This window comes from Doryrhamphus excisus, chromosome 1 (genome assembly GCF_030265055.1).
Source record: "Doryrhamphus excisus isolate RoL2022-K1 chromosome 1, RoL_Dexc_1.0, whole genome shotgun sequence".
NCBI classification, from domain to species: domain Eukaryota; kingdom Metazoa; phylum Chordata; class Actinopteri; order Syngnathiformes; family Syngnathidae; genus Doryrhamphus; species Doryrhamphus excisus.
The window spans coordinates 13,723,179-13,746,272 of NC_080466.1; the positions used below are offsets into that span (position 1 = coordinate 13,723,179).

The window sequence follows — 23,094 nt, forward strand, 5'->3', positions numbered from 1 at the left end:
TCACGCACAGAGAAGACGGACGATCCATGGTAGCTTGTAACGTAGCATTTGTCCTTTTGGACAATCTTCATACCCTCACTGCATCCGCCAGACACTTATGGTTGTGTTGGTAAGGAGGGCTGCACGGGAACCACGAGGTTGGAGAAGGAATGATGTAAGGAATGATGCAATGGTTGACAATGAGGTAGATGGTTTCATTTTGGGTTTTAACTGGGGGTGGAATGCAACGAGAACCTCGCCATACGTCACCGTAACCTACGCTGTACCATACCGTACTGTACCATACCATACTGTACCATACCTTACACTACCATACCGTACCATACCATACTGTACCATACCATGCTATACCCTACCCTACTGTACCATACCGTACTGTACCATACCTTACACTACCGTACCATACCATACTGTACCGTACCATACCATGCCATACCCTACCCTACTGTACCATACCATACCATACCCTTGAGTAATGTTAACTCATTCAATCCCAGAAAGTTTACAAAAGATGTCCCTCTCAGTAACGGCCATTTTGCAGGATTTTGATTGTCAAGGCTAACAGGAAGTAGCGTTCTAGGGCCATATGAACATGGTACGTACCGTGTTTGTACCGTGTTTGTACCGTTTTTGTACCGTGTTGATGTCATGTTCATGTTGACTTCATCTTTGACGTCATGTTGACTTCTTGTTGACCTCATTGACTGCCTCAGCTGCCCCATCATGTCCAAGTGTCATGTGACTCCTCTCCCAAATCTTCCAGTCAGGCTGACCTTTTCCATTGTCTGTACAAGTCTGGTTTGGCGGTATTCCCAACATTACCGGCAAATTCCACAGTGAATGAAATAAGGCTGATGGAAATAAAGCCTTTGATTAGGAAACCCGCTGAGCGCTAATGGTGTATTCATCCCAACATGCCACGCTCTGCCGGCTGGGATGGTTCTGCAAGTCTAATTTCCCTCCCAAAATGTGTACTAATATGCTTGGGATCCAGCCTTCCGAGGCTCTCCGCTTGTTAGTCTAATTTCCCCCACTTTTACGTCCTATTTTGTTTCTTCATTACACAGAAGGACTGGCTTTCATCTCCAAGAGAAACCAACTGGCTCAACTCCACGGATTTATCTTTACGTCTTTCATTTCCAAGGAAGCGTCACCATTCCATCCCAAATGGAAGCACATGTGGCGTACCGGATGGGAATGGCTAACGTGACCAAGACGCGATGGAACCTAAAGGAATGCTTGATTATGGTAGTACTGCTGTGCAGTATCACACTTGTACACGGTAAGCACATACTAAGTACACAGTGAACACATACTAAGTACACAGTAAGCACGTACTAAGCACACAGTAAGCACGTACTAAGTACACAGTAAGCACATACTAAGTAGACCGTAGGAACACACTAACTAAAATACGAAGTACCAATAATTTGTCAACATGTACTCCGATATGAAGCGTCTTCCTAATATTTATCTTTATGTTGAATGGTGTACTGGTTATGAATAATAATACTGGTTATGAATATCCCTGGGAGAAGTTGATAATAATGAATAAGCCATTCATAAAAAGGTCATATGATAAAAAGCCATGGAGACATTTCATCCAAGAACATTGGTTGGTGCCCTCCTTTCAAGCATGCGAACATTTGATGACCCCCCTGTGACCCCTCCCCTCTGACAATTGTAAGGAAACCAGGAATCGGAAGCGGAATGGCTGAAATTGAAACGATGCCCCACCCGAGTGGAACCACGGTGGAGATGAGCTGTGAACGTGCAGGCGAGGAAAACGCCGACACTCAACCAGGCTGAAGCCCCCCCCCCCAGAATGCTTCCATCAGGGGCTTTCTCTGCTTCAGGCCGCCATGGCAACATGTTTAGCTGGGGAGGGGGTGAGAGTCTGGGATGCCATCTGGGGGGCTTGAATGTCTTATGGACAAAATTGGGGGGGGGGGGGGGGGAGATTCCGGTTTGATGACATCATCAGCATCAACTCAGTCAGATCGCCGGTCTCTCCACTCTGGCGTCCTGACTCCCCTCTTTCCTCCGGCAAGCCCCCCCTCCATGGCTTTCATTCACATGCGTGCACGTGCACATGCATGTCAATGTGTGTGTGTGTGTGCGCGCCTCAAAGTCAGCAGTAAGAGGTTCTCCTCCCAGGAACATTTGACTTATTTCTCGTCTGGTATGAAGGTTCAAATGTGGACTTGATCAAGGTCGTATTTATTCCCCCCCGCCCCCCCGGAACATCTCCACATGTCAAACGGGTTAGAGGAGCTCGTGGTTTTGCATTCATCCAGCAGCTGAAGACCTCTGATGTTGTCTTCTGATCATCCCAGCAAGATCTTGTCAGGGCGTTGATGAGGCGTTCAAGGACAATAGAAGCACTCAGGAGGGCCTCCTGTCCCCTCTGCCTTGGCGGTGCCCCCCGGGAGAGCTAGTGTGGGAACCGACCACTCGGGGGGGGGCACCTCCTGAATAGAGGGCGGGGTCCCCGCCACTTGGCATGAAGTACCACCTTCTGCCAAACAAACCTCCTTTTTGGGTTGGTTGTTCTTCTGGCTTGTCCTGTGGCCCCCGGTCCGCCCCCTCCAAATGACATGCTCGTATAAGAGAAAGGATTGCTTTTTGTTCCGGCTTTGTCGTGTTCAAGTGCAAATGAGAGAACTGGATGACTCGGATGTATAGGGAGAAGATCCAGACTGGGCCGCAAACCCAACACAGTATGGACCAGGAAGCTGGTTGACGTCTGGTTGGTTGGTTGGGATTGGCTAATACGCCAATGTTGATGGAATCTTCATGAATGTGGATGATTTTGAAACTGATGAAAAAGCACATTGTTCTTATTCTTCTTCTGAACATTTTCCACCCAAGAACTATCTTACTGGCGTAGTGACCCCTGGCTGCTAGCAGGCTAGCCACTAGCTTCAGCACACACTGGCTCCTGATGCCTCAGGCTGCTAGCCAAAGCTAAAGCTAATGCCAATGCATGCTGGGACACCCCCCCCCCCTCCCCTCCCTTCAAGGGGGCTCACTGGACCAAAACCCAGCAGGTCTATTGACACGTTTGGAGGTCCCTGATGAGGGCTGATTCATTAGCAGCCATAGCGTGTAGGGCCCCCTTTTGTTGGGCCAATAAACAGCGTGTACCTTCCCTGCTTACTGGGGGCGGGGGGTCTGGAGTGGACTGATGGTGGGAGGAGGCGGTCCGTCAATGGACAACTAAAGCTCCCTCAGAAGGAACTAAAGAACCACGAAGATGACGTACAATTTGGAGTTTTCTGGGAAAAATGTGACCTTAAGAGTCAAACAGATCTCAAAGATCTCACTTCAACCAGCATCTGAAGGATGAACGTCTCACGGGTGTTTGTTGTTCCGGCCGCCAGCGATGGCAAAGATGATGATGTACTGCTCATCACAGAAGATCATCTGGGCTCATGCCGCTAATAAACCTGGAACAACCAGACATCATTCCAACCATGACGACCTTGAAGATCCTTACCAGGTGGATGCTTTTATGTTCACCAGACGCCATCTATCTCAGATGCTTTTGGTTGACTGGGTGCTGGCAGAGAGCCGTGGCTATCAGCCCAGACCCAAAGACCAGAAGCACCCCTGAGGTTGAACAACAATCCCAGCCCAGGAACCAGAAGAGAAGAGAAGATGAGGAAGTGCAGGCCGTGTGATGACCCAAGAAGGCGGCACACATGTTTGTCATGAAGCCACAGAAGATGAGAAGGTGATTCGTGGTCGTTCATTTTGGGCTGGCGCTCTCCAAGTTCCCAAAACATCAAACATTTGTGTTCTCCTCCATTACTTGACCCATTTTCTTACTTTCTTCTATTTGTGAGAAAAAGGTCCTTTCACTCTCCACATAGGAGGGGGGGCTCCCCCCTTTGTCCGCCCGTCTCCTCCATAGCAACAGCGCCTCCTAGCAACCGCGAGTGAGAATGAGGGTGGCCTTGGAGCCTTGCAGACAGGATGCGGTAGTGAGGAGGCACCATCAATGTGCTGGAGCTCCACCTGCAGCCCCAACCAAGCTCGTTACTGGCAGAAAGGACGTGATAAGCAGCTGCCATTCTTGCTATTATTATTATTGTGCTAACTACATTTGCTGCAAAGAAAACTAGCAGGGACATCAAGACTATTTATGAAGCTGCTCGAATGGATACATCTCACGTATCTGCAGATATTTGCTCCAAGGGTCTTTGTAGCCCCCAAACAGGCCATTGTCCCCGCCTTCACCATATGCATGTACAGGATGTGATGAGGGGAAATGTACAGCATACATGTATTATTGTTCAACATTACGTACGTGTTGGTCTTTATGCTTTGCTTCCCTTGAACGCACCATTGTTGTGCGCTAAAATGTTTCCACAGCCAATCCGGCCTCATCACCTGCTCTAAGTGCTCCTAAGTGGAATGTACGGAGAGTGGGCTCTCATCTTATTCAGCATCTTTGAGGAGGCGGGACTAGCATTTGGTCGGCCAGTAATTCTTTCAAAAGTGCCAGGAAGTGATGCTACGGGAACATCAAATATGAATTGATGCACTTGGATACTAGGGGTGTGCAACGCAGGTAGAGTAAAATTATTTGTAAAAATGATAAAAAAAACAAAACTTGAGGGGCAGGGAGACTTGTAAGACATCTCCCCAAATCTTCATAAATTTAGCTTCGATTTTTCAGATTTCCCCTAGTTGTCTTGAATGCAGCCTAATCGTAGGATTGGACAGTGGCAGTTTGAGGGGAGGGGCTTGGCAAAGGCTGCATTCACAGCCCTAAAATGGCTACTCGTAGGGTTTGTCTCTGTCTCGTCCGACAGACCTTGGTCATATTGAAACGCCGGAGAACTACTTTTAGCCCTGAATATCTTGTCTCATTCAATAACTGATGGCAAAGCCAGACTTGAGAATTTTAAAAGAAACTTTTACTTTGATTTACTCTTACGAGAAAAGGTTGTTCTCTTTCCATCTCAGTAATGTACAACAATACCCCAACCTTATTAGAGTTCTGTTAAAGGGCAAATTCCAAAAAGCGTGTCAAAGTAAATAGTGGCTGAAAGTCACCAGGTGTCATCGTAGGAAATAAAAGAACCGACAGAAAGCTTAAAAACACACAAAACGGAGACGAGCGGCTAAAGACACCAAAGCCACCTCCAAGTCCAACTTGGCAAAAGCGACCAAGTTCAGTCTTGATATTCCGTGTACTTCTTGGCCGAGCCGTGCACCTTGCTAGCCGGGTACTTGAGTCTGTTCAGGACCATTTTTCGCAGCACGGCCTGGGGAAGATCCACCCGGCACTTTTCGGCGAGCTCCACCAGGTAGATGAACACGTCGCTGAGTTCATGGGCGAGCTGCTCCCGCTCGGCCTCGCTCCAGTCGGGCAGGCCTTCGGTCACCTCGCCCTTCCACTGAAAGAGCTCCGCCACTTCGCCTACCTCGCCGACCATGGCTAGGAGCAGGTTGCGGGGCTGGTGGAACTGGTTCCAGTCGCGCTCGTCGGTGAACTCCGCTTGCATGCGTCGGATGTCCTCCACGGTGGGCTCCCGGCTGAAGGTGAAGTGCTCCGACGGCCCGCCGGCTTCTTTCGTCGGGAGCTTGGCACCATCCGCTGCGGTGGTTCCATTCCTAGCTGCGTGAGACTCAGCGCCGTCGTTCAGGCCCTTTCCGTTTGTAGCCATCATGTTGAAGCGACTTGTTTAAAACACAAAACAACACCGGCGAACTTATACCTGGAAAAAGTCCCGCCAAATATCACCCCGGAAATTTGCTGTCGTAACCCGGAAACTCTTACTCTCGGCTACACTGGGATTTGTAGTTTAAGGACAAGCTTCTCCCACGCGAGGAACGCGTTGAAGGACTACAATACCCGTGGATCTCCGCAAAGCCCAACATGGCTCCCTCCACTACGACAGTAGCAAGTAGAGTTTGCTATAAAATGATAAAACGAACATTGTTATTGTATCCAAATACATCGTTCATAGCCAGGAGATTAAGTATACAAGCTTCCAAAAACGACCACCATCTACAAAGTAGGGCGAAAAGGTTGGTGAAGTAGATAAAGTCCTGGCATGCTAACTGAGGACGGTCGAGGATGTTGTCAAACGAGTCTTACCTTAGCAATGTTGCCAAAGCCTTATTTTAGCGATAAAAACATCTGACAGTGGACGTCATTTAAAAAGGGGGGCAAATGTATTATATTTTTCTTCAAAAAATTGTTATTCTCTTCATTTTTTAATTTTTTTTATTACAAAATGCTTACATTCAGATCACAAACGCATGTTTTGTAAATAATTACAAAATGCTTCCCCCCCCAAATAAATACTGCAAATGATTGTTTTGGGACTGGAGTATTTTAATGACCGTTAGGATCATTACCTTATGTGTGGTTGGGGGAACAGTAGGGGGGCGGACAGGAAATGGTGTTGGTTAGGATCCGCAGGTTGTTGGTTCAGTTTGGTTTGGCGTGTGTTGTGGCCGCAACAGGAGACCGTGTTGGGAGGTCGGTTACTGTCGTAACCGTTGTGAAGATTTCATTGTTGTTGTAACGATCCAGCCTTTGCTCGTGCTGCACCGAGTGTTAGTGTTTTCCAAAATATCATGACTTAATCTTTTTAGGTTTTATTTTACGTCCATGCCGTCCGCTTCCTTCTCATCCTCAGTGTTCCTGTGCAGCTGGAAGCAGTGGTGGGCCTGGAGATCCACGCCCAGATTCACTCCAACACCAAGTTGTTCTCCAGCTCAGAAGTCCACTTCCTGTCTCCTCCAAACTCCCTGGTGTCATTCTTTGATGGTTCCTTGCCCGGCACGTTGCCTGTAAGAGTCAGGACCTCATCATGTATATCTCAGCAGTAGCCATCAACAGTGGTGTCTTTCCAGGTCCTGAACAGACGATGTGTGGAGGCAGCGGTGATGACGGGGCTGGCCCTCAACTGCAGCATAAACAGGAAGTCCCTTTTTGACAGGAAGCACTATTTCTACGCCGATCTCCCGGTGAGTTTTTCCTTGACTCTCAGTGCTTCTTCCGTCACATCATCAAGGGGGCTGTTATGGCTTTGCTGAACAAGCGGCACGCTCGCGTTTGTCAAATGTGCCACAAATGACAGAAAAGGCCGTTAAAAGAAAACCACCCTTGCTCTCCACCCTTCAGCTCATTCCCTCCCGCAGGTCGTTTCCTCCTCCGTTTGTGCCGTTGCTTCATATCTGGGATAACTTTCTTTTTGTGCTGGCGTCATTATTCCTGATTCGGAGTGGCTGAAGCCCCAGGCGGTGACGCTGATGCATACCCTGCACCTCCTTTAGGGATGAACAAGCGTCTCGGCTAATGAGGAATTAAAAATATTCTTTTGTAGGAGCGCTAACTATTTTTGGATGCTACTTATCATATCTTTCACTTCCAGAAGGTGACTGCTTCATCACTAGTTCATGAATGAGTTTCTGCCTATTTCAAAGGTGTCTGAACATTTTACAGACAGGGCCACAAACTGAAAAACAAAAGGATGCCACTTTACCACGCTTCTAAATCTTTACATTTTCATAACAAGATGATGGTGAAAATGAATTATTAATTTTGCTAATAAAGAGTAAAAAACCCAAGAGCTAAAACCCAAATATAAACACACCCCCTCTTTTATCCAGTCTAAAATACATTTGCCTTTTGGAGCTCCACCCCCACGCTGGAGCTGACTGCTTCCTGCCGGCTCGTGACTGTCTTTGGGCGGAGCGGACCTGTCAACAGCACCCGCTGTTGCTCAGGGAGAACACAAAATACTGTCCGCAAATACCAAAAACTCCCTAAAGACCCCAGAAAGAGTCGCTAGATTTGTCGCTAGTCGCTTGTGACAAAATATGAAGGGTGGGGGTCGCCGGATCTAGAGACAAAATGGCCAAGTTGTCAACACTGCAACTAACAGAACTCCGGCATGCTAGTCCGGGCGCTCGTGAGCGACAGCGGGGACGGCCAATCGCACGTTAGCAAGGAAGGGCAGAGCCAATCGGTGACCTTATGGGCGGTCTAAAGGGAGAGCGGTCTGCTTGAGCAGCCGTTATCCGCTGGGTCCTGGTGCTCGACCAGTCCCTAATAAACCATGACATCGTTTTTGGACACTCAAAAGTACAGAGGAGCAAAAATATTCTTTCTATAATGAGATGTTGGTGAAGATCCTCCATGAAGAGTTGACTCCCACCTTGTCAATCTTTCTCTTTCTCGCCAGCATATTCACATTGCTCATGTTGAAGCTGTGTGATACAGTTGCTATAGTAACGCGGGGCTCTCTTATGAAGGGGGGGGGGGGCTGCGGATGAAATATTTATTCTTGTGCTTTTGTGGAAGGGAAAAAAAACCTTGAAAGTGTGCTGCATTTGAATGAAGCAATGCAGTCCGCATCCACTTTCAAGTTAACCTTTACAACATGTAGCATTTTTAAGGTGGGGGGGTTCAGTTGTCCATGGGGGTGTGACGGAGCACTGTGAAGATGGTAGTTAGGAAAAAAGCAGACCAGCTTTTTGGCAAGGGACAAATACTGTTTTCACTTGGATTTGACTGCCCCCTAAAGGTGAAACCTTGTTTTGCAGGTTTGAGTGGTCTTGATTGTCCATAATGTCCATGAAGAATATCATCAGTGTTGCTTATTGATACCATATTAATATGACACAGGTCTCCATCAGGTTGGCAACTTTCTATGATTTCTGGTAAAGCCTGTAGTAACAGGTACATTCATGATATATCATACTTTGAGTACTTCCTTCCTGGGTGCGTTGGATTCACACAGCAGCGTGGAAAGGAACGCTCCACCTCAAACACAAGGACAGCAGCCGCGTTACCTTTGGCGAGGGGCCCAGTTTTGTGACCACTTTGTCCAACGTGCGATGCAAGGCCCATTTCTGAAAATACAATGCAAAACATATTGGATTCTTTCCACCTTTTCACACAATGAAAAACCCCACAGTGGCCCCCGCATCCTGGGATTTGTAGTCCCTTCAGGTGGACATCCATATGATGTACTGTCCCCCCCTCCAGGCAGGATACCAGATCACGCAGCAGCGGCGGCCCATTGCGGTGGGTGGGGTGCTGACCTACAGCCTCATGGGCGGCAAGAAGAGGAACCAGGTGGTGAGGAAACACGTCCGCGTCAAGCAGATCCAGCTGGAGCAGGACAGCGGCAAGAGTCTCCATGACGACGTCCACGGCCAGACGCTCATCGACCTCAACAGAGCTGGTGAGCACTGACGCCAACGCGCTTCCCTCCTCCTTTACCACAACGCAGTCCTGGAACCGGGATGTCGGGCCCTGCCAGGTGTGGCGCTGATGGAGCTGGTGATGGAGCCTGACATGAAGTGCGGCGAGGAGGCGGCAGCGGCCGTCAGGGAGCTTCAGCTCATCCTGCAAGCCCTCGGAACCTGTCAGGCCAACATGTCAGGTAACGCAGCTCCATTACTGATTACTAGCGGAATATTAGATATTTATTTTTTTCTAAATCAATATAGAAAAAGTCAAATATATTTTCTAACAAACCTTCAGCTACAGTATGTTCCAAATCCTCGGCCAATAACAAAGACGCCAATCTGAAGGAGTGCCTGGCTGAATGTAGGTAAACATGTTTAGAGACGCTGAGGAACGCGGCAGACGTGGCACCCATCCCTCATACTGGAGTTTGGGCTGAGTTTTAAGGTGGTGAAAATGATTTTTAACGCTCTGGATTGGAAGTACCTTCATCTTACCCACTTCCTACTTCTTCCACTGCAAACGCGCTAGCTTGGTAGCTTCTACTGAGCCTCCTCCCTCCTCCCGCCTGCATGCAGGCCTGAGGGAGATACAGCTCAAATATCCAGCCTATATCCATATCAACCATATGCTGGGTTTTCATACGGTGCTTCAAGTAAATATGGATATTTTTAAAACATCCATATATCGCCCAGCCCTTCTATGGGGGGGCGGTGCCAATAAAGCGTCCATACATGAGCAAGTCCGCCCTGCTGGAAGAATAAGAGCATCTTCCTGTGCAGAGGGCCAGCTGAGGGTGGACGCCAACGTGTCGGTGCACAGACCGGGCCAGCCCCTCGGTGTGAGGACGGAAGTGAAGAACATCAACAGCCTTCGATTCCTGGCCAAAGCCATCGGTAAGATCTTGCCATCTGCGGCATCTTCTCTTGTAAGAAGTAAGAGGTTTGGAGGTGTGAGCCAGAATTCTGGTCCAATATGAGGGGATTAGGATGTCATACGGATAGTAACAGTAGCTCCCATAACCCATCATTGAAGAAGGCAGCATGGAGCTTTACATGTCAGGAAGAAGGAGATGAAGAGGAACTGTGTGGGACGTGTGGATTGGCACACCACCCCCTCTTTGGATTGAAAGCATGTTCACCTTCTTGCCAGACTATGAGATTCAGAGACAAGTGGACGTCCTGCAGAGAGGGGGCTGCGTGCAGAACCAGACCCGAGCCTACGACTCCAAATCCGGGTAAGCAGGAGACCACGTAGAGCAGGCCGAGCTTCTCTGCCGCAGGTGGACCTGATGAAGGGTTCTTCATGATTCATGAAGGTTTCTTTCATCTGGCTCATTTCTTCTTCCTCGTCTTGTTTTGATAGGACCACTGTGCCCCTAAGGGACAAGGAGGGGCTGCAGGACTACAGGTAACCCTACATGATGTTGATATTGACTACAACAATCCAAAGAGTCCATCAGGGTTTCATGCTGCGGGGGTCTCCATGGGGATGTTCTAGCAGTGTGGGTGTACCTAATATTGTGGCCCTCCCTCCTTTTCAGGTTCATGCCAGAGCCCAACCTGCCCCCTCTGACGGTGTACGAGGATGACGCCTCAGTGCCCCCCGGCGCCGACCAGGCGGTGGTGGTGCAGAATTTAAGGGCGGGGCTGCCGGAGCTTCCCAGCGTGAGGAGAGACAGGCTGGTCCAAAGCTACGGCATCCTGCCCGAGCACAGCTGGACTCTGCTGGTCAGGTGTCTTCCATTTGGCCCAGGTGAGGAGTCTGTGAGCCTGATGGTGTGGTGTTGCCCCAGAACGAGGATGGCCTGGTGGAGTACTTAGAGTCCGTGTTGAAGACCACCAGCAGGGAGCCCAGGAAGGTGATTGGCTGGGTGACCAACGAGCTGCTGGCCCTCCTCAAACAACAAGACTTGAACGTGAGCCAGAGGTGAGACGGATGTCGTACAGGCCGGCTAAGAAACTGTGGAATGCGGTCCCAGACTAAGTATCCATCATAGCTAACGCTCCGTCACCCAGCCACATGGTTGGGTTTTATCCCTGAGTTGGGACACAACAGACAGATTCCCACCTGCTGTTCCCCAACGCCAGGCTCCGTGGAGAGTCATGGCTCGCCACGTTGGAGTCCAAGTTACCTGCGTGCTTGACAATGAATCCATGATTTACTCACTCCTCAGTCACACACTGGCAGTGGTTGGCTACATCTGTATCCACAGCTGCCCCAGGGTCGTCTCTTCCACCACCAGCCAACATTCATACACCCGTGGGGGCAAGGGGGCTTCCTGTCAGAGTCCTGTCAATGGCGTTCACATGATGGGGTGTTCGAGTGCACTTTGTAACGCTGAGTGTTTATTTATTATCGATGGCTGCAAAATAAGCAAGTATGAAACAGATAACACTTAGCAAGTTAGCATCAGCCTTAGCAATAGAAGACATTGTGTGTTGATGTACAGCCTGCCTCGTCCTCCATCATGACGTCCTTTAGTCCGGAACGCTTTTTCACTCCATTACAGCCCGATCTCCCCGTCCGCCCTGGCCCAGCTGCTGGAGCTCCTGGAAGCAGGGAACATCTCGTCTTGGGTTGCCAAGCAGGTGAGTGAGGTTTACGCCCACACCCTCCAATCCCACGCTCACCTGCACCGTGCAGGCTCATGTGCGTCCTCGTGCACGTCCTCAGGTCTTCCAGGACATGTGGAGGTCATCTGGACAGAGGACGGCCGCACAGATCATCCAGGACCAGGACCTGGGCCTTGTTAGCGATGTCGCACAGCTGCACAACATCTGCCAGAAGGTTGTGGACACCCACCCCAGTGAGGTATGGAGGCCCCTCCCTCCCTATGCTTCTATCAGCTTCATTTCCTCCATCTGCATCAGTGTTGGTACTCTTCATCCTAGCTTCACTCCAATCTTCATGTTTCCAACTTTTTACTTCCTGATGCTGTCAGGACTCTTTGCACCTTTTCTAGGAAAAGTGCACGTTTGACTGGAATGTTGCACATTATCCACAATCCTTATGTGGGACATGAACACGCGTCTTCTCTTCTTTGCCTTCTAACGTGACAAAAACACATCCAAAGAGGCAGCTAAGAATACATGTCATGGACGCACCTATTCCACCTCCAGGGGGCGCTAAGATGGCTCCATGTCCTCCATGTCAGCTGCATATGAAGCACGTTGTTATTCTTCTGAACGTTGTTCCACCCAAGAACTACCTTACTGGCGTAGTGACCCCTGGCTGCTAGCAGGCTAGCGACTAGCTTCAACACACACTGGCTCCCGATGCCTCAGGCTGCTAGCCAAAGCTAACGCTACCTCTTTTTCCCTTTGGACGCTTCCTTTCTATGTTGCTACGTGAAATGGAAGCAACCAGGAAGGATGTATACTACAATCTGCTCAACCACTTTGTTCTTGTTAAGGTCCACGCCATCAGGTCTGGGAACCAGAAGGTCCTGAACAAGCTGATGGGACTGGTTCAAAGGGAGACCAAAGGCCGAGCAGATCCGGTTGTGGTGCGGGAGATTCTCCAGGAGAAGATCTCATCGCTGGAGGACCCCTCAGCAGGCTAGCATGGCTTCCATTCCCCTTCAGCGTTGCATTTCATCCCCACATCTTCTCTTAGCAGATGAACACATGTACCTTCAATTACGTGAGGTCTTTGAACGCAACCCCTCACTGCTCATAACAACATGATTGAAATGTTCATGTAATATGTGTTGATAAAAGTGCTATGAGGAGATGATGACGTCACACGGTATTGGACACGGCCAACAGATTAGATTTGTACTTCATCAAGGACACGTTTATTATTGAGGGAAAGACATCCAAGCGTGACGGATGGAATCCTGACAGACATGATTAGCGGAGCAAAGAGTGAAAGGTGAGCTGCCTTTCAAAGACGTTATTTGGGATCATGCCTTGAAAAACAAACGTCCCACGCTGTGCGGTCGTCGACTTGGTAGGAGATCATGGCGTTGTCGCCGCAGTTACGCATCGTCCCCGCCGCAGAGAAGCAGCAAGGCCTTGCGGTAGTCGCCGCCGGTGTCACCCTGCGACAAAGAGCACAACATCTGCATTGACGGACAATTCTTGGATGTTTTTTTGTCGGGGCGTCAGGGGGCGCTAAGCGTACGGCCTTTGATCTTTTGGGGGCGACAGAATTCAGGACGACTATGAAAAAAAGGTCAGAGTCGGTGGGAAGAGGATGTGGGATGGACCTCATGGACATCCTTTCATGGATGGGATCGGCATGGATCGTCAAAAAAGCTCCAAGTACAATTTCACCTCATTGATTGATTGATTGGCTGATTGATTTGACCACTCGGCTTCCACCGCACGGTATGGATGTGTATGTGTGTGTGTGTGTGTACCTTGATCATTGAATGGAGGGAGCATGCAAACATCCTCCTGAAGTCAGCTCTGATGTCCAACATGTCCACCTCGCTACGAGTGGCCATGACACGGATCAGAGTGTCATCATCCGTTCCTGCACCCTGGAAAAACCAGAACATCAGGACTTGAAGCAATACATGGATCTGCTAGGTAGCTGTACACGCCACCATCCACACGCCATGTGAAGAAGGTACATTTGACACTGGGAGCTCTAAGGAGGCTCCGAGTAGAGAAAGAAACGGGAGCGAGACGAAGAAGAAGCATTCTGCTGAGATGGGCTGGCCAATCGGCAGATGTCATTTTGTCGTTTCCACTGCCGTTTGAAAGCCACGCGAGACCTGAAGCTCCATTCTTCTACTGAAGGACAACATGGAAAACATCTGGAGGTGGGATATCCCGGTCACGGCAGTAATGTTGGAAGCCATCAGTACCGTGGAGAGAGAGAAGAAAACCTTCTTCCACCTTTCACTGTCCCGTGTTTGGTGCTCTCCTGCTCATTCCTTGTTCCAAGAGAGAATGGAGAGATGTTGACGGTGGGAATACCTGACACTAAATCACATTCAGTCCACATTCTCACCAACAGATCAACAGCCTGGTTCACTTGGATGCTTCTTTTTGTCTCGCTCCCGTTTCTTCTTTTGGCCTTTTCGAGCTCTACTTAGAAGCTCCTTAGCTGCTTCCACAGGGAAGACATATTTGTCTGCTTTTGGTGCTGCTGCAACTCCGGAATACAAGATGGGACTTTTACAGAAGTTTTAAGCCATGAAACAGCCACAAGATGGCAGAAGTGCACGTGGTAGGAGCATGGCATGGATCTTCTGCACCTCAGAACACAGTGGACGAGGAGCACGTGGAAGAGCATGGTGGAGTGTATATATATGTATATATGTATGAAACATGAAAGGCTGATGGGAGCATCCCTCGTGTATACCATGTATACCGTGATGTTACCTTCATTGCGTGGTAGAGAGTCTCTGCAAAATAGGCTGGGACGCTCCTGGCACACTTGACTTGAAAAGGACAAAGACAACAGTCAAGAAGAATCGCTACGAATGAAGCGCTCCCGGTCCAGCGTGTGCTCGAGTACCGACGGCCAGCAGCAACGCTCTGAGGCTTCCGGACGTCTCCCTCTTGATGCTCTCCTCCATCTCGTAGCCGGACAGCTTCATGTACGCCTCGAACACTGCAAAGCCACAACGCAAGTTAGCCTGCACCTTCCCTTTATGCCTCACACATGCACACACACCTTTCCTCAGATGCTCGGCGCTGCGGTTGCCCAGGATGGTGACGAAGGTTTGCTCATCAGTGCCAAACTTCTGCTCGCCGGCCTTGAAGAGGACCTGCAAGGACAGTCATGCACATTCATTTCCAGTTCTGGCCAAGACGTTTGGACCTCCTCAGGCGATGCTCACAGGAGAAGGTATGTCAACAAGTGGGTATCCTGTGTTGTGGTGTTTGGGACAACACACCTCATGGTGGTGCCAGATTGCAACTCCCAAGGTTGGATGCCTTCAAGACATTTCTCATAAAGCCTCACATGCTCGACAAAACACGCACGTGTCCTCCATTTTCCCAAGATTGGAAAGTCATACTTTATATGTATCCTTAATATGCACTTTACATAAATAACCAGAAGGTGGCATCATTTAACAATGAATGTTTCTTTTGACATGATTCAACGGCAGGCTGTGGTTCCATCAAACAACCAGAGGGGGCGTTAGTGAGCGGCTTTAAAGGGGAACTCCACTCTTTTTGGAATGTTGCCCATCATTCCCAATCCTTATGTGAGACATGAAGACATATTTCTTTCCCTTTTCTGTGCATTCTAACACCAGAAAAGGAGTTCATCTGAGCTAGCTAACAATGCTGTCATTGGGATGTACTTATTTGGACTATGAAGCCCTCTAAACAAACCTCTACCAAGGTTTTATGCTTCCACTGAAAGTAGACTCCAAACAGGAACGATGCTCAATCTCCCTCTAGTGGCGCAAACAGGCATTGCATGTCACCGAGGGTAGCTTGCAAGCCTTTTTCACACTTGATCAGTCTTTTTTTCATTTTTCAAGAATGATAAATACATTGATGAATCATCTCCTGGCTTTGGAGCTAAAATGTGACCCACAGATGCACTCCTTAATTAGCATTAGCATACTTCATCTTCTCATCAATGTTCTTATTCATGAAGGACACACCCACCTGAGCATCAGTCTGGATGTTTCCCTCCTGGATCCCCGTCTGCCTGTTGGCCTGTGGACAGGAAAACCTGCGTTGGTTCCATCTTTCCATCACTGGGTAAGCATCAACGTAAATAACATGGAACAACATATGACTGACATAAACGCAACATGGAACAACATATGACTGACATAAACGCAACATGGAACAACATATGACTGACGTAAACGCAACATGGAACAACATATGACTGACGTAAACGCAACATGGAACAACATATGACTGACGTAAACGCAACATGGAACAACATACGGCTGATGTAAACGCAACATGGAACAACATACGACTGACGTAAACGCAACATGGAACCATATATGGCCGACGTAAATGCAACATGGAACAACATATGACTGACATAAACGCAACATGGACCAACGTATGACTGACGTAAACGCAACATGGACCAACGTATGACAAAACCATTCCAGAACAAACGCTGGTGGGTGGGAAGGCATGGAAGCTGACCTGGAGCAGGATGACCAGAAGTCTCTTGAAGTGACCTGAGGTGTCTCCTGCAACGTCCTCTTCCAGGTCGTCATCGTACTCTGGCCAAGACAAAGGCAGCATAATCCTAATCCTAATACGTGAAAGTACTATAAACATGAGAAAGTGCCAACTCCTGGACTTTTTTCCCTTTATATGACGTTGTGAAGGAAAAACCTCCTTCCTGTGACCCGCCCCTAGCTGGACGCCCAGCACTTTGCTACTAAGCAAGCTTCACTACACATCTGAAAGCTGTGCCAAATACACGACTTACAGTCACTTAGACTATACGGCATGGTGTGTATGCCATCTATTACGTGGCACAAGTGTGTGTGTGTTACCTTGCCTGTAGGCAGCCACGATGTTCTTCACCTGTTGGGCGCTTCTGGAGGCCAGGATCTCCACGAGCACCTTCTCGTCAGTTCCTGCCCCCTGGTGGCCAAAGATGGCTTTGTCAGAGTTCCTACGAAGCTAAATTGACTCTTAGCGAGTGTGCGTTTGTTTTCCTCCTCTCTAGCAAGCAAACGGGCCGGATGAGGAGAGGATTCCCTCTGCATGGGTCTCAGCACCTTGGTTCTGGGGGCCTTGGTTCAACTCCCAACACTTTGTATCAGCGTTTCAAACTGAAACGATGGGGATGGATTAGGCCTCTCTGGGTAATGGATGAAAAGGTGCTCTACATTCTCTACTTGACTAGGATAGTCCCACGGACCGGTCCAAGGTTTAGGGGGCTATGTGGGCGTGTAAACCAAACCTCAATCTTATCATGATATCTTCTTTCCTGCTTCTGCTAGCTTCCCTTCCTACTTCCGTATCTTTCTACTTAACAACTACTATTCCTTCCTCTATTCCACTGATCTTAACAATTCAGAATTTCATTCTTAGCTTTTCATTTCTTCTCTACTATCATTGATTTCCATATCCATTTCAGCTTTAGCTGTAGCATGTACAGTATATACCGTCTATACTGTATATACGGTACATACAGTATATATAGTACATATATATACTCGGTAAAATCTCAACTATCTCAATGGAAGGAAAACCTGAGGTGTCTCGCTCGGCCCCCCAACCTACCTTGACGGCGTTGCGGAGTAACGTCACATCATAGGCCAAGGGCGGGGTCATCAGCGCCACGATGAGCGTCTCGAATTTCCCCCCCAGCTCCCCCTTGAGGTCGTGGATCAGGTCCTGGAATCCAGACCAATGTGTGTTAGTTCATCAGCGCCCCCTCCTGCCCGTCTTTGCCCCCAGCCACCTTTCCAAAGAGGGTCTTGTAGGCCGAGGAGATCTCCTGGCGCTGGGCGTTGCTACGGGAGGTCAGCAGCTGCAGGATGGCGTCCTCGTCGGTGCCTGTGGCGAGCACAAGTCACGATAACAACGGGCCTGCTGATCTTTGTATTATCATCATCATCATCGCTGGTCAGAGCGCACGTTTGCTCTCAGCCTGTCACGGAGCTGCTGCAAGTCACATGACCGCTTCAGTGCTTCTTACCCAGGCCTTTCATGGCCTTGTACAGCGTCTCAGCATCCGTGCTGGCATTGAAGTTGGCGCTGGCTTTGACGGTTCCTCTGCTGGCCTGCAAGCACACACATCATCATCATCATCATCATCCTCCTCCGTCTGCTGGGGGGGGGCATGACAGAACATACCTGAGAATATAATGTTAATAATGTTAATGGTGTTGGTGTAATTTGATTTGAACATAAATAAGGTTCAATTGACAGTTCCACGTGTCCAAAAGGAGTAGGAAGAAACAAAGCTTATTAAATCCCCCCCCCCCCCATCTGTTACTGTTCCATTTGAAAGAAAGGAAACACGCCCTGCCCCTGAAACTAAATGTTCCTATGATTTTCCTAGGACAATAATGCACCGCCAACGTACACAGCAGGTAGACTTTCTAGTTTTCGATAGCACACGTCAACATTGGCTTTTCTATCAACCTCCACGCCCTAACGTCTAGCTCTACCATCTTTTCTTTGTCTCATGGGGGACACAACCTGCTCATCTTTGGACTCGGCCCCTGTCCTGACGTCTTCCTTCATGTTTGTGAACCATATTTCACTCTTCTCAAACGTTCAGCATTTGTGTGGTCAGAACGCAGACTACTTTCCCAAAGGTCTTGGGATCATCAGGATGTTTTGGTGCCTTCATGTTCTTTTGGTCTTGGAACGTTTTTGCCCAGCGTCCTTCTCATGGTGGAGTCATGAACGCTGACCTTAACCGAGTGAGGCCTGGGCTTCTTTGGATGTTGTTGTGGGGTCTTTTGTGACCTCTTGGGGTCACCTTGGTGGGCCGGCCGCTCCTGGGAAGGTTCACCACTGGTTTGGCCATTTGTGGATAATGGCTCTCACTGTGGTTGGCTGGAGTCCCAAGGCTTTTCCACACTGATAGATCTCAATTCATCTCAGTGAAATTACATTAGAATGGGGGGGAATCACATGCAGGATTCATTTTTTTTCTCTCTCAATAATAAAAAGTTTTATTTTAAAACTGCATAGTCCAGGGTGTCCCCGCCTCTCGAGGATAAGCGGCATAGAACAAGGATGGCTAGACAATAAGATGATAAAATAATATAGGTGAAATACTTTTGTGTATGCTAGTAGCCAAAGTACAGGCCCACCAAATGATGCAGATGTGCTCCAGATGCTTCATGCTGGAAATCAATAGCACTTCCATAATGGCTATTGTGTGATGGATGGCTATTTGGGAGGACGTGGTTCTCGGGAATGATGAAAAAGGATGATTACATCGGAGGGTGTGGAGCAAATGCAAACACGGCAAAGTCATCAATACGCGGAAAGACAGAGCTGACGTGATCAGGATGGAATGGCCGCGTTCACGCCCCCTCTCTGTCTCGGTAACCTCATGGCCTGATGTTTACAGAGCAGACCCACAGGAATGTCCCTGGAATTCTCATGCTGCAAATCAGACCATCATGTGGACGGCAGCAACAACAACAACAACCGTTTCTTTCCAATGCCAAGAGGAATTGCACAACATTCATACGCTTCCTTGTCATAGCACTTAAGGAATCCAATCTAATCAATGTTGGCATGCCTCCTGAGACAAAGAAAGAATGGCATATTTGCCCAGGATGCACGTCATTCCCACCGGAATGTTCAACTAGTCACTATCAACTTATCAAGCTCTCCCAAACAAAAAGTGTCCTGTTCATTGTTAGCAGGTCAGACGACCAGGAAGGAATCCCACATTCCAAATTGGCTCATGCAAGACAATTGGCTGGCGTTTGGGCCGATACTCACTAATTCTTACTCTGTCTTCCAGGGTGGATGACCGGAGGGGTCCCTCTGCTGTCACTGCACGCTGGTGCTGCCGTGGAATGAACGGAGAGCGAAGCCTCCTGTCGTCTCCGCCCGCTACCTTGTGCGGCAGGCAATTAGCTTCGTGGGCCAGCATATGCTAACATGAAAGCCATTGTTGAAGACGCCGTGTTTGGTTTTAAACAGAATGAACACGGCGAGCGCAGGAGCACTGACCACCGACACGGAGCGACGCGGACAGGTTTCCCACCTGGGGAAAAAGTGCAAAATGGTGCGCACGCTCCTATGATTTATTCAATTATAGAATAAATCCTAAATATTGTATAATGAGAATAAAAAACTCTAATGACATTCAAACCTGTGAATGTTGACCTGGAACAAATATGTCCACTTCATGAACAAATATGTCCACTTAACTCGCGGCCCGATGTCCTGCCTGTAGTTTTCCACAACTCAGCTATTCACCGTTTTCCAGTTTTCCAACACAATATAAAGTCCAAATATTGGGATTCTGACAAGATAAAAAGTTCCCCTTAATCTCTCCTCTTGCCCCCCCATCCCCGTCATAGTGTATGGTACATATGTAGTATACAGTATGTACGGCCGGGTGATTGCATACTAGCTTGTAGCTGTGTGTAGGCGATGATTAAGGCCGTTCTGATTCCCCTGCCGGGTGCAAGGAGAAGCTGTTCAATTGTGGATACGAGGAACCACTTTCACTTTTTGCTACTTTTTGCCACTTACAACTTTTTGCTACTTTTTGAAGCCCCTTGCTTGCCACACACAGTGGATCGTACGTGGAAAATGGTTGCTTCTCCTTTAAGGAAAATAGGGAGGGGCAGGGGGGTCGAGCCAGGCCTGACGGGAGATGGGTGTTTTAAACATACACACATCCAGACCCACCCCAAATGAGAAAGAACACGCATGAGTCATGCAGACCAAACTTCCCCATCTTCCCCGAGATATTTTGTTCACGCTGGCCTCCAGCTCTGACCTTGCTTTGACCTTTGAGTCCCCTTCAGAGGCAAAGGTCCTCACTCCGATGACTTGAACTTGTAGAAATAACTGGAAAGCGAATGAATACCAAATGGGTGTTGGGGCGGGGTGCAGACCTCGCTGAAGGGTTATGTAATTTGGGAATAAAGTGGGCGTTGTCTGAGGAAATCCACAGCCTTACTATTATGAGTCATCATTTGCATAAATAACGGATCTGCCTCCTAGCACTCTATCACGAGTTGTTGGGTTTTTTGGTTTTTTGCGCGGATGGGGGGGGGGGGGGGTGAAATTTTTTTTTCAAAATGCAAAAAACTTACCATTTTTACAGAAGTGGGCTGTTACTTTTTCCACTCACGTAGAAGTCGTCTGATGAGGAAAGAAACGTTATGTAGTAAAACTTTATAAAAAGTCTTAAAGTACCTGAACGTGCCACACATGATGCTTTCAAAAGCGACCCTGACAATCGAGAGTCACCTGGAAGAGAGGTGTTTGTAGCCCAAGTCGAGCGAGGACTTACCGCAGAGAGGCAGCTGTCACCCGGTGAGTGAGGACGAGGAGAAGCGAGAGAAGAAAAGCCCAGACGGACGGGGCAGACTTTATACACAGGGAAAAAAACTAAATGGGAGTTAGCCGAGTGGGAGCCACACCCCGATGAGCGGAGGGCACCATGGGAAATGTCGTTCCATGCTTGTATGCAGACGCCACTGAAAGTGGAAGTGGAAGTGAAAGAACTGAAGAAGGAAGCAAAGTAAGTATACTGTTTATATATTCAACCTAGTATGTAAAATGACCTCTGACATCCAAAGCGAACACAACGCAACTCGCTGGTGTTAAAAAAAAAGAAAATGGCGCCACCATGACCAACACCACTTTAGGTAAGATACTGACAAAGATGTTCGATATTACGTACGATTCATATGATTTACCCCCCATTACACTTCCAGTGATAAATAAAACGCACAGGAAATAATAGCTGGTTATGATTCATTAGAAAAGTGCTCAAATTGAGTGCAACTTGCATGATCACGGGGCGGCATGGCGGACAAGTGGTTAGCGCGCAGACCTCACAGCTAGGAGACCAGGGTTCAATTCCACCCGCAGCCATCTCTGTGTGGAGTTTGCATGTTCTCCCCATGTGTGGGTTTTCTCCGGGTACTCCGGTTTCCTCCCACATTCCAAAAACATGCTAGGTTAATTGGCCACTCCAAATTGTCCATAGGTATGAATGTGAGTGTGAATGGTTGTTTGTCTATATGTGCAGTCCAGGGTGGACCCCGCCTCTCGCCTGAAGACAGCTGGGATAGGCTCCAGCACCCCCCGCAACCCTCGTGAGGAAAAAGCGGTTGAAAATGAATGAATGAATGAATGCATGATCATGGCAACAGTCATTTCCGGGTTTGTCAAATGTTTGCGCGGCTATTTGTTGCCAGGTAGAATAGGCGGGATTATGGCTAATCACTACCGGAAACGTCATCGGTTTAACACATGCAGAAGCATCTACATCCTGTCAGCCTATTTTTCGCCATTCACGTCACGTGTTGCGTAATTTACATCATCCATCCGTTTTCTATACCTTATCCTCACAAGGGTAAGGAAGGCGGAAGTGAGATGATGCTAACCCATGCTAATACGTTTTAAATAAAAGCTTGCCTGAAGTAGAGGAAAGTTTCCTTCCGTCCTGAAGAACTCTGCTTTTTTGTTCCTCTGACATGTATGACACCATCACACCCAAATGTACCATTTAATTACACTTTTATTCTCAAAATGCCAGCTTTTTGGTTTTCAATGTGGCCCTAATAGCTAATACCTAATACCTAATACCAAATACCTAATACCTAATACCTAATACCAAATACCAAATACCAAATACCAAATACCAAATACCTAATACCTAATACCTAATACCTAATACCAAATACCTTGAGGTGTAACAGAGCAACAATGATATCCTGGGCCTTGCTAGCATGATGGCGTGTACGCTTTCCACTGCCTCCTCGTGAATAAGTAATGGAGGAAAGAGGATCTGCTTTCAAGGCTTTATTGTCTTGGCAAGCTTTGCAATTCAGGTTCCTTGCCTCCTAGCCTCCTAGTTATTCCTGCTCAGTGTTGTTCACCCATCAGGTCAGGATATGTGTCGGATGGGTGCCCTCCACAGGCAGGGTACCAGCACCCCCAGACTGCTGGCTTGAAGTGGATAAAACCAAACAGGGGGGGTTCACTGCTGGGCCTCAGTCCTCAGGTTAATTACACGGTTAAAAAAGTCAATTACAATAGAAATAGTTTAAAAATCGAACAGATTTCATTATCAAACCCGTTATTACACTATAGGACAAATGTAAATCAAGATGACTTGGTTTAGCCCGACTGCTTGTTGAGGGATGATGATTGAGATGATTGGGTGTACAGTTTATGAAAAGAGGAAAAAGAGTGACATGCCAAACTGTAGGCATGGAGCGACTTTGCCGCCGTGCCTTCATTTGTCATCTC

At 48.3% G+C, this 23,094-nt stretch overlaps 3 protein-coding genes across 5 annotated transcripts; 1 reads left to right on the plus strand and 2 right to left on the minus strand.

Moving 5' to 3' along the window:
* Positions 1-4,903: 4,903 nt before the first annotated feature.
* On the minus strand, positions 4,904-5,795 carry dctpp1 (dCTP pyrophosphatase 1). Its single transcript, XM_058071875.1, has one exon. The coding sequence runs from the start codon at positions 5,679-5,681 to the stop codon at positions 5,184-5,186; it is 498 nt and encodes a 165-aa protein (XP_057927858.1). The 5' UTR covers positions 5,682-5,795; the 3' UTR covers positions 4,904-5,183.
* On the plus strand, positions 5,636-19,977 carry gatb (glutamyl-tRNA(Gln) amidotransferase, subunit B). 3 transcript variants are annotated; one of them, XM_058071824.1, is made up of 15 exons: positions 5,636-6,042; positions 6,660-6,813; positions 6,877-6,990; positions 9,017-9,215; positions 9,294-9,416; positions 10,003-10,116; positions 10,373-10,457; positions 10,586-10,630; positions 10,764-10,950; positions 11,016-11,149; positions 11,733-11,811; positions 11,897-12,034; positions 12,636-15,028; positions 15,294-15,900; positions 19,616-19,964. In XM_058071824.1, exons 1-13 carry the CDS (start codon positions 5,891-5,893, stop codon positions 12,783-12,785), a joined length of 1,674 nt encoding a protein of 557 aa, XP_057927807.1. In that variant the 5' UTR covers positions 5,636-5,890; the 3' UTR covers positions 12,786-15,028; positions 15,294-15,900; positions 19,616-19,964. The 3 variants fall into 3 exon arrangements, with proteins under 3 accessions (XP_057927807.1, XP_057927801.1, XP_057927793.1); XM_058071818.1 differs by having other exon boundaries at positions 12,636-15,900; positions 16,272-19,977; XM_058071810.1 differs by having other exon boundaries at positions 12,636-15,900; positions 19,616-19,965.
* On the minus strand, positions 12,992-21,241 carry anxa5b (annexin A5b). Its single transcript, XM_058071833.1, has 13 exons — positions 21,125-21,241; positions 20,925-20,973; positions 17,822-17,906; positions 17,585-17,679; positions 17,404-17,517; positions 16,668-16,758; positions 16,309-16,388; positions 15,805-15,855; positions 14,855-14,948; positions 14,696-14,791; positions 14,560-14,618; positions 13,587-13,709; positions 12,992-13,265 (listed from the first exon to the last, which is right to left on the minus strand). Exons 2-13 carry the CDS (start codon positions 20,925-20,927, stop codon positions 13,203-13,205), a joined length of 954 nt encoding a protein of 317 aa, XP_057927816.1. The 5' UTR covers positions 20,928-20,973; positions 21,125-21,241; the 3' UTR covers positions 12,992-13,202.
* Positions 21,242-23,094: the final 1,853 nt, after the last annotated feature.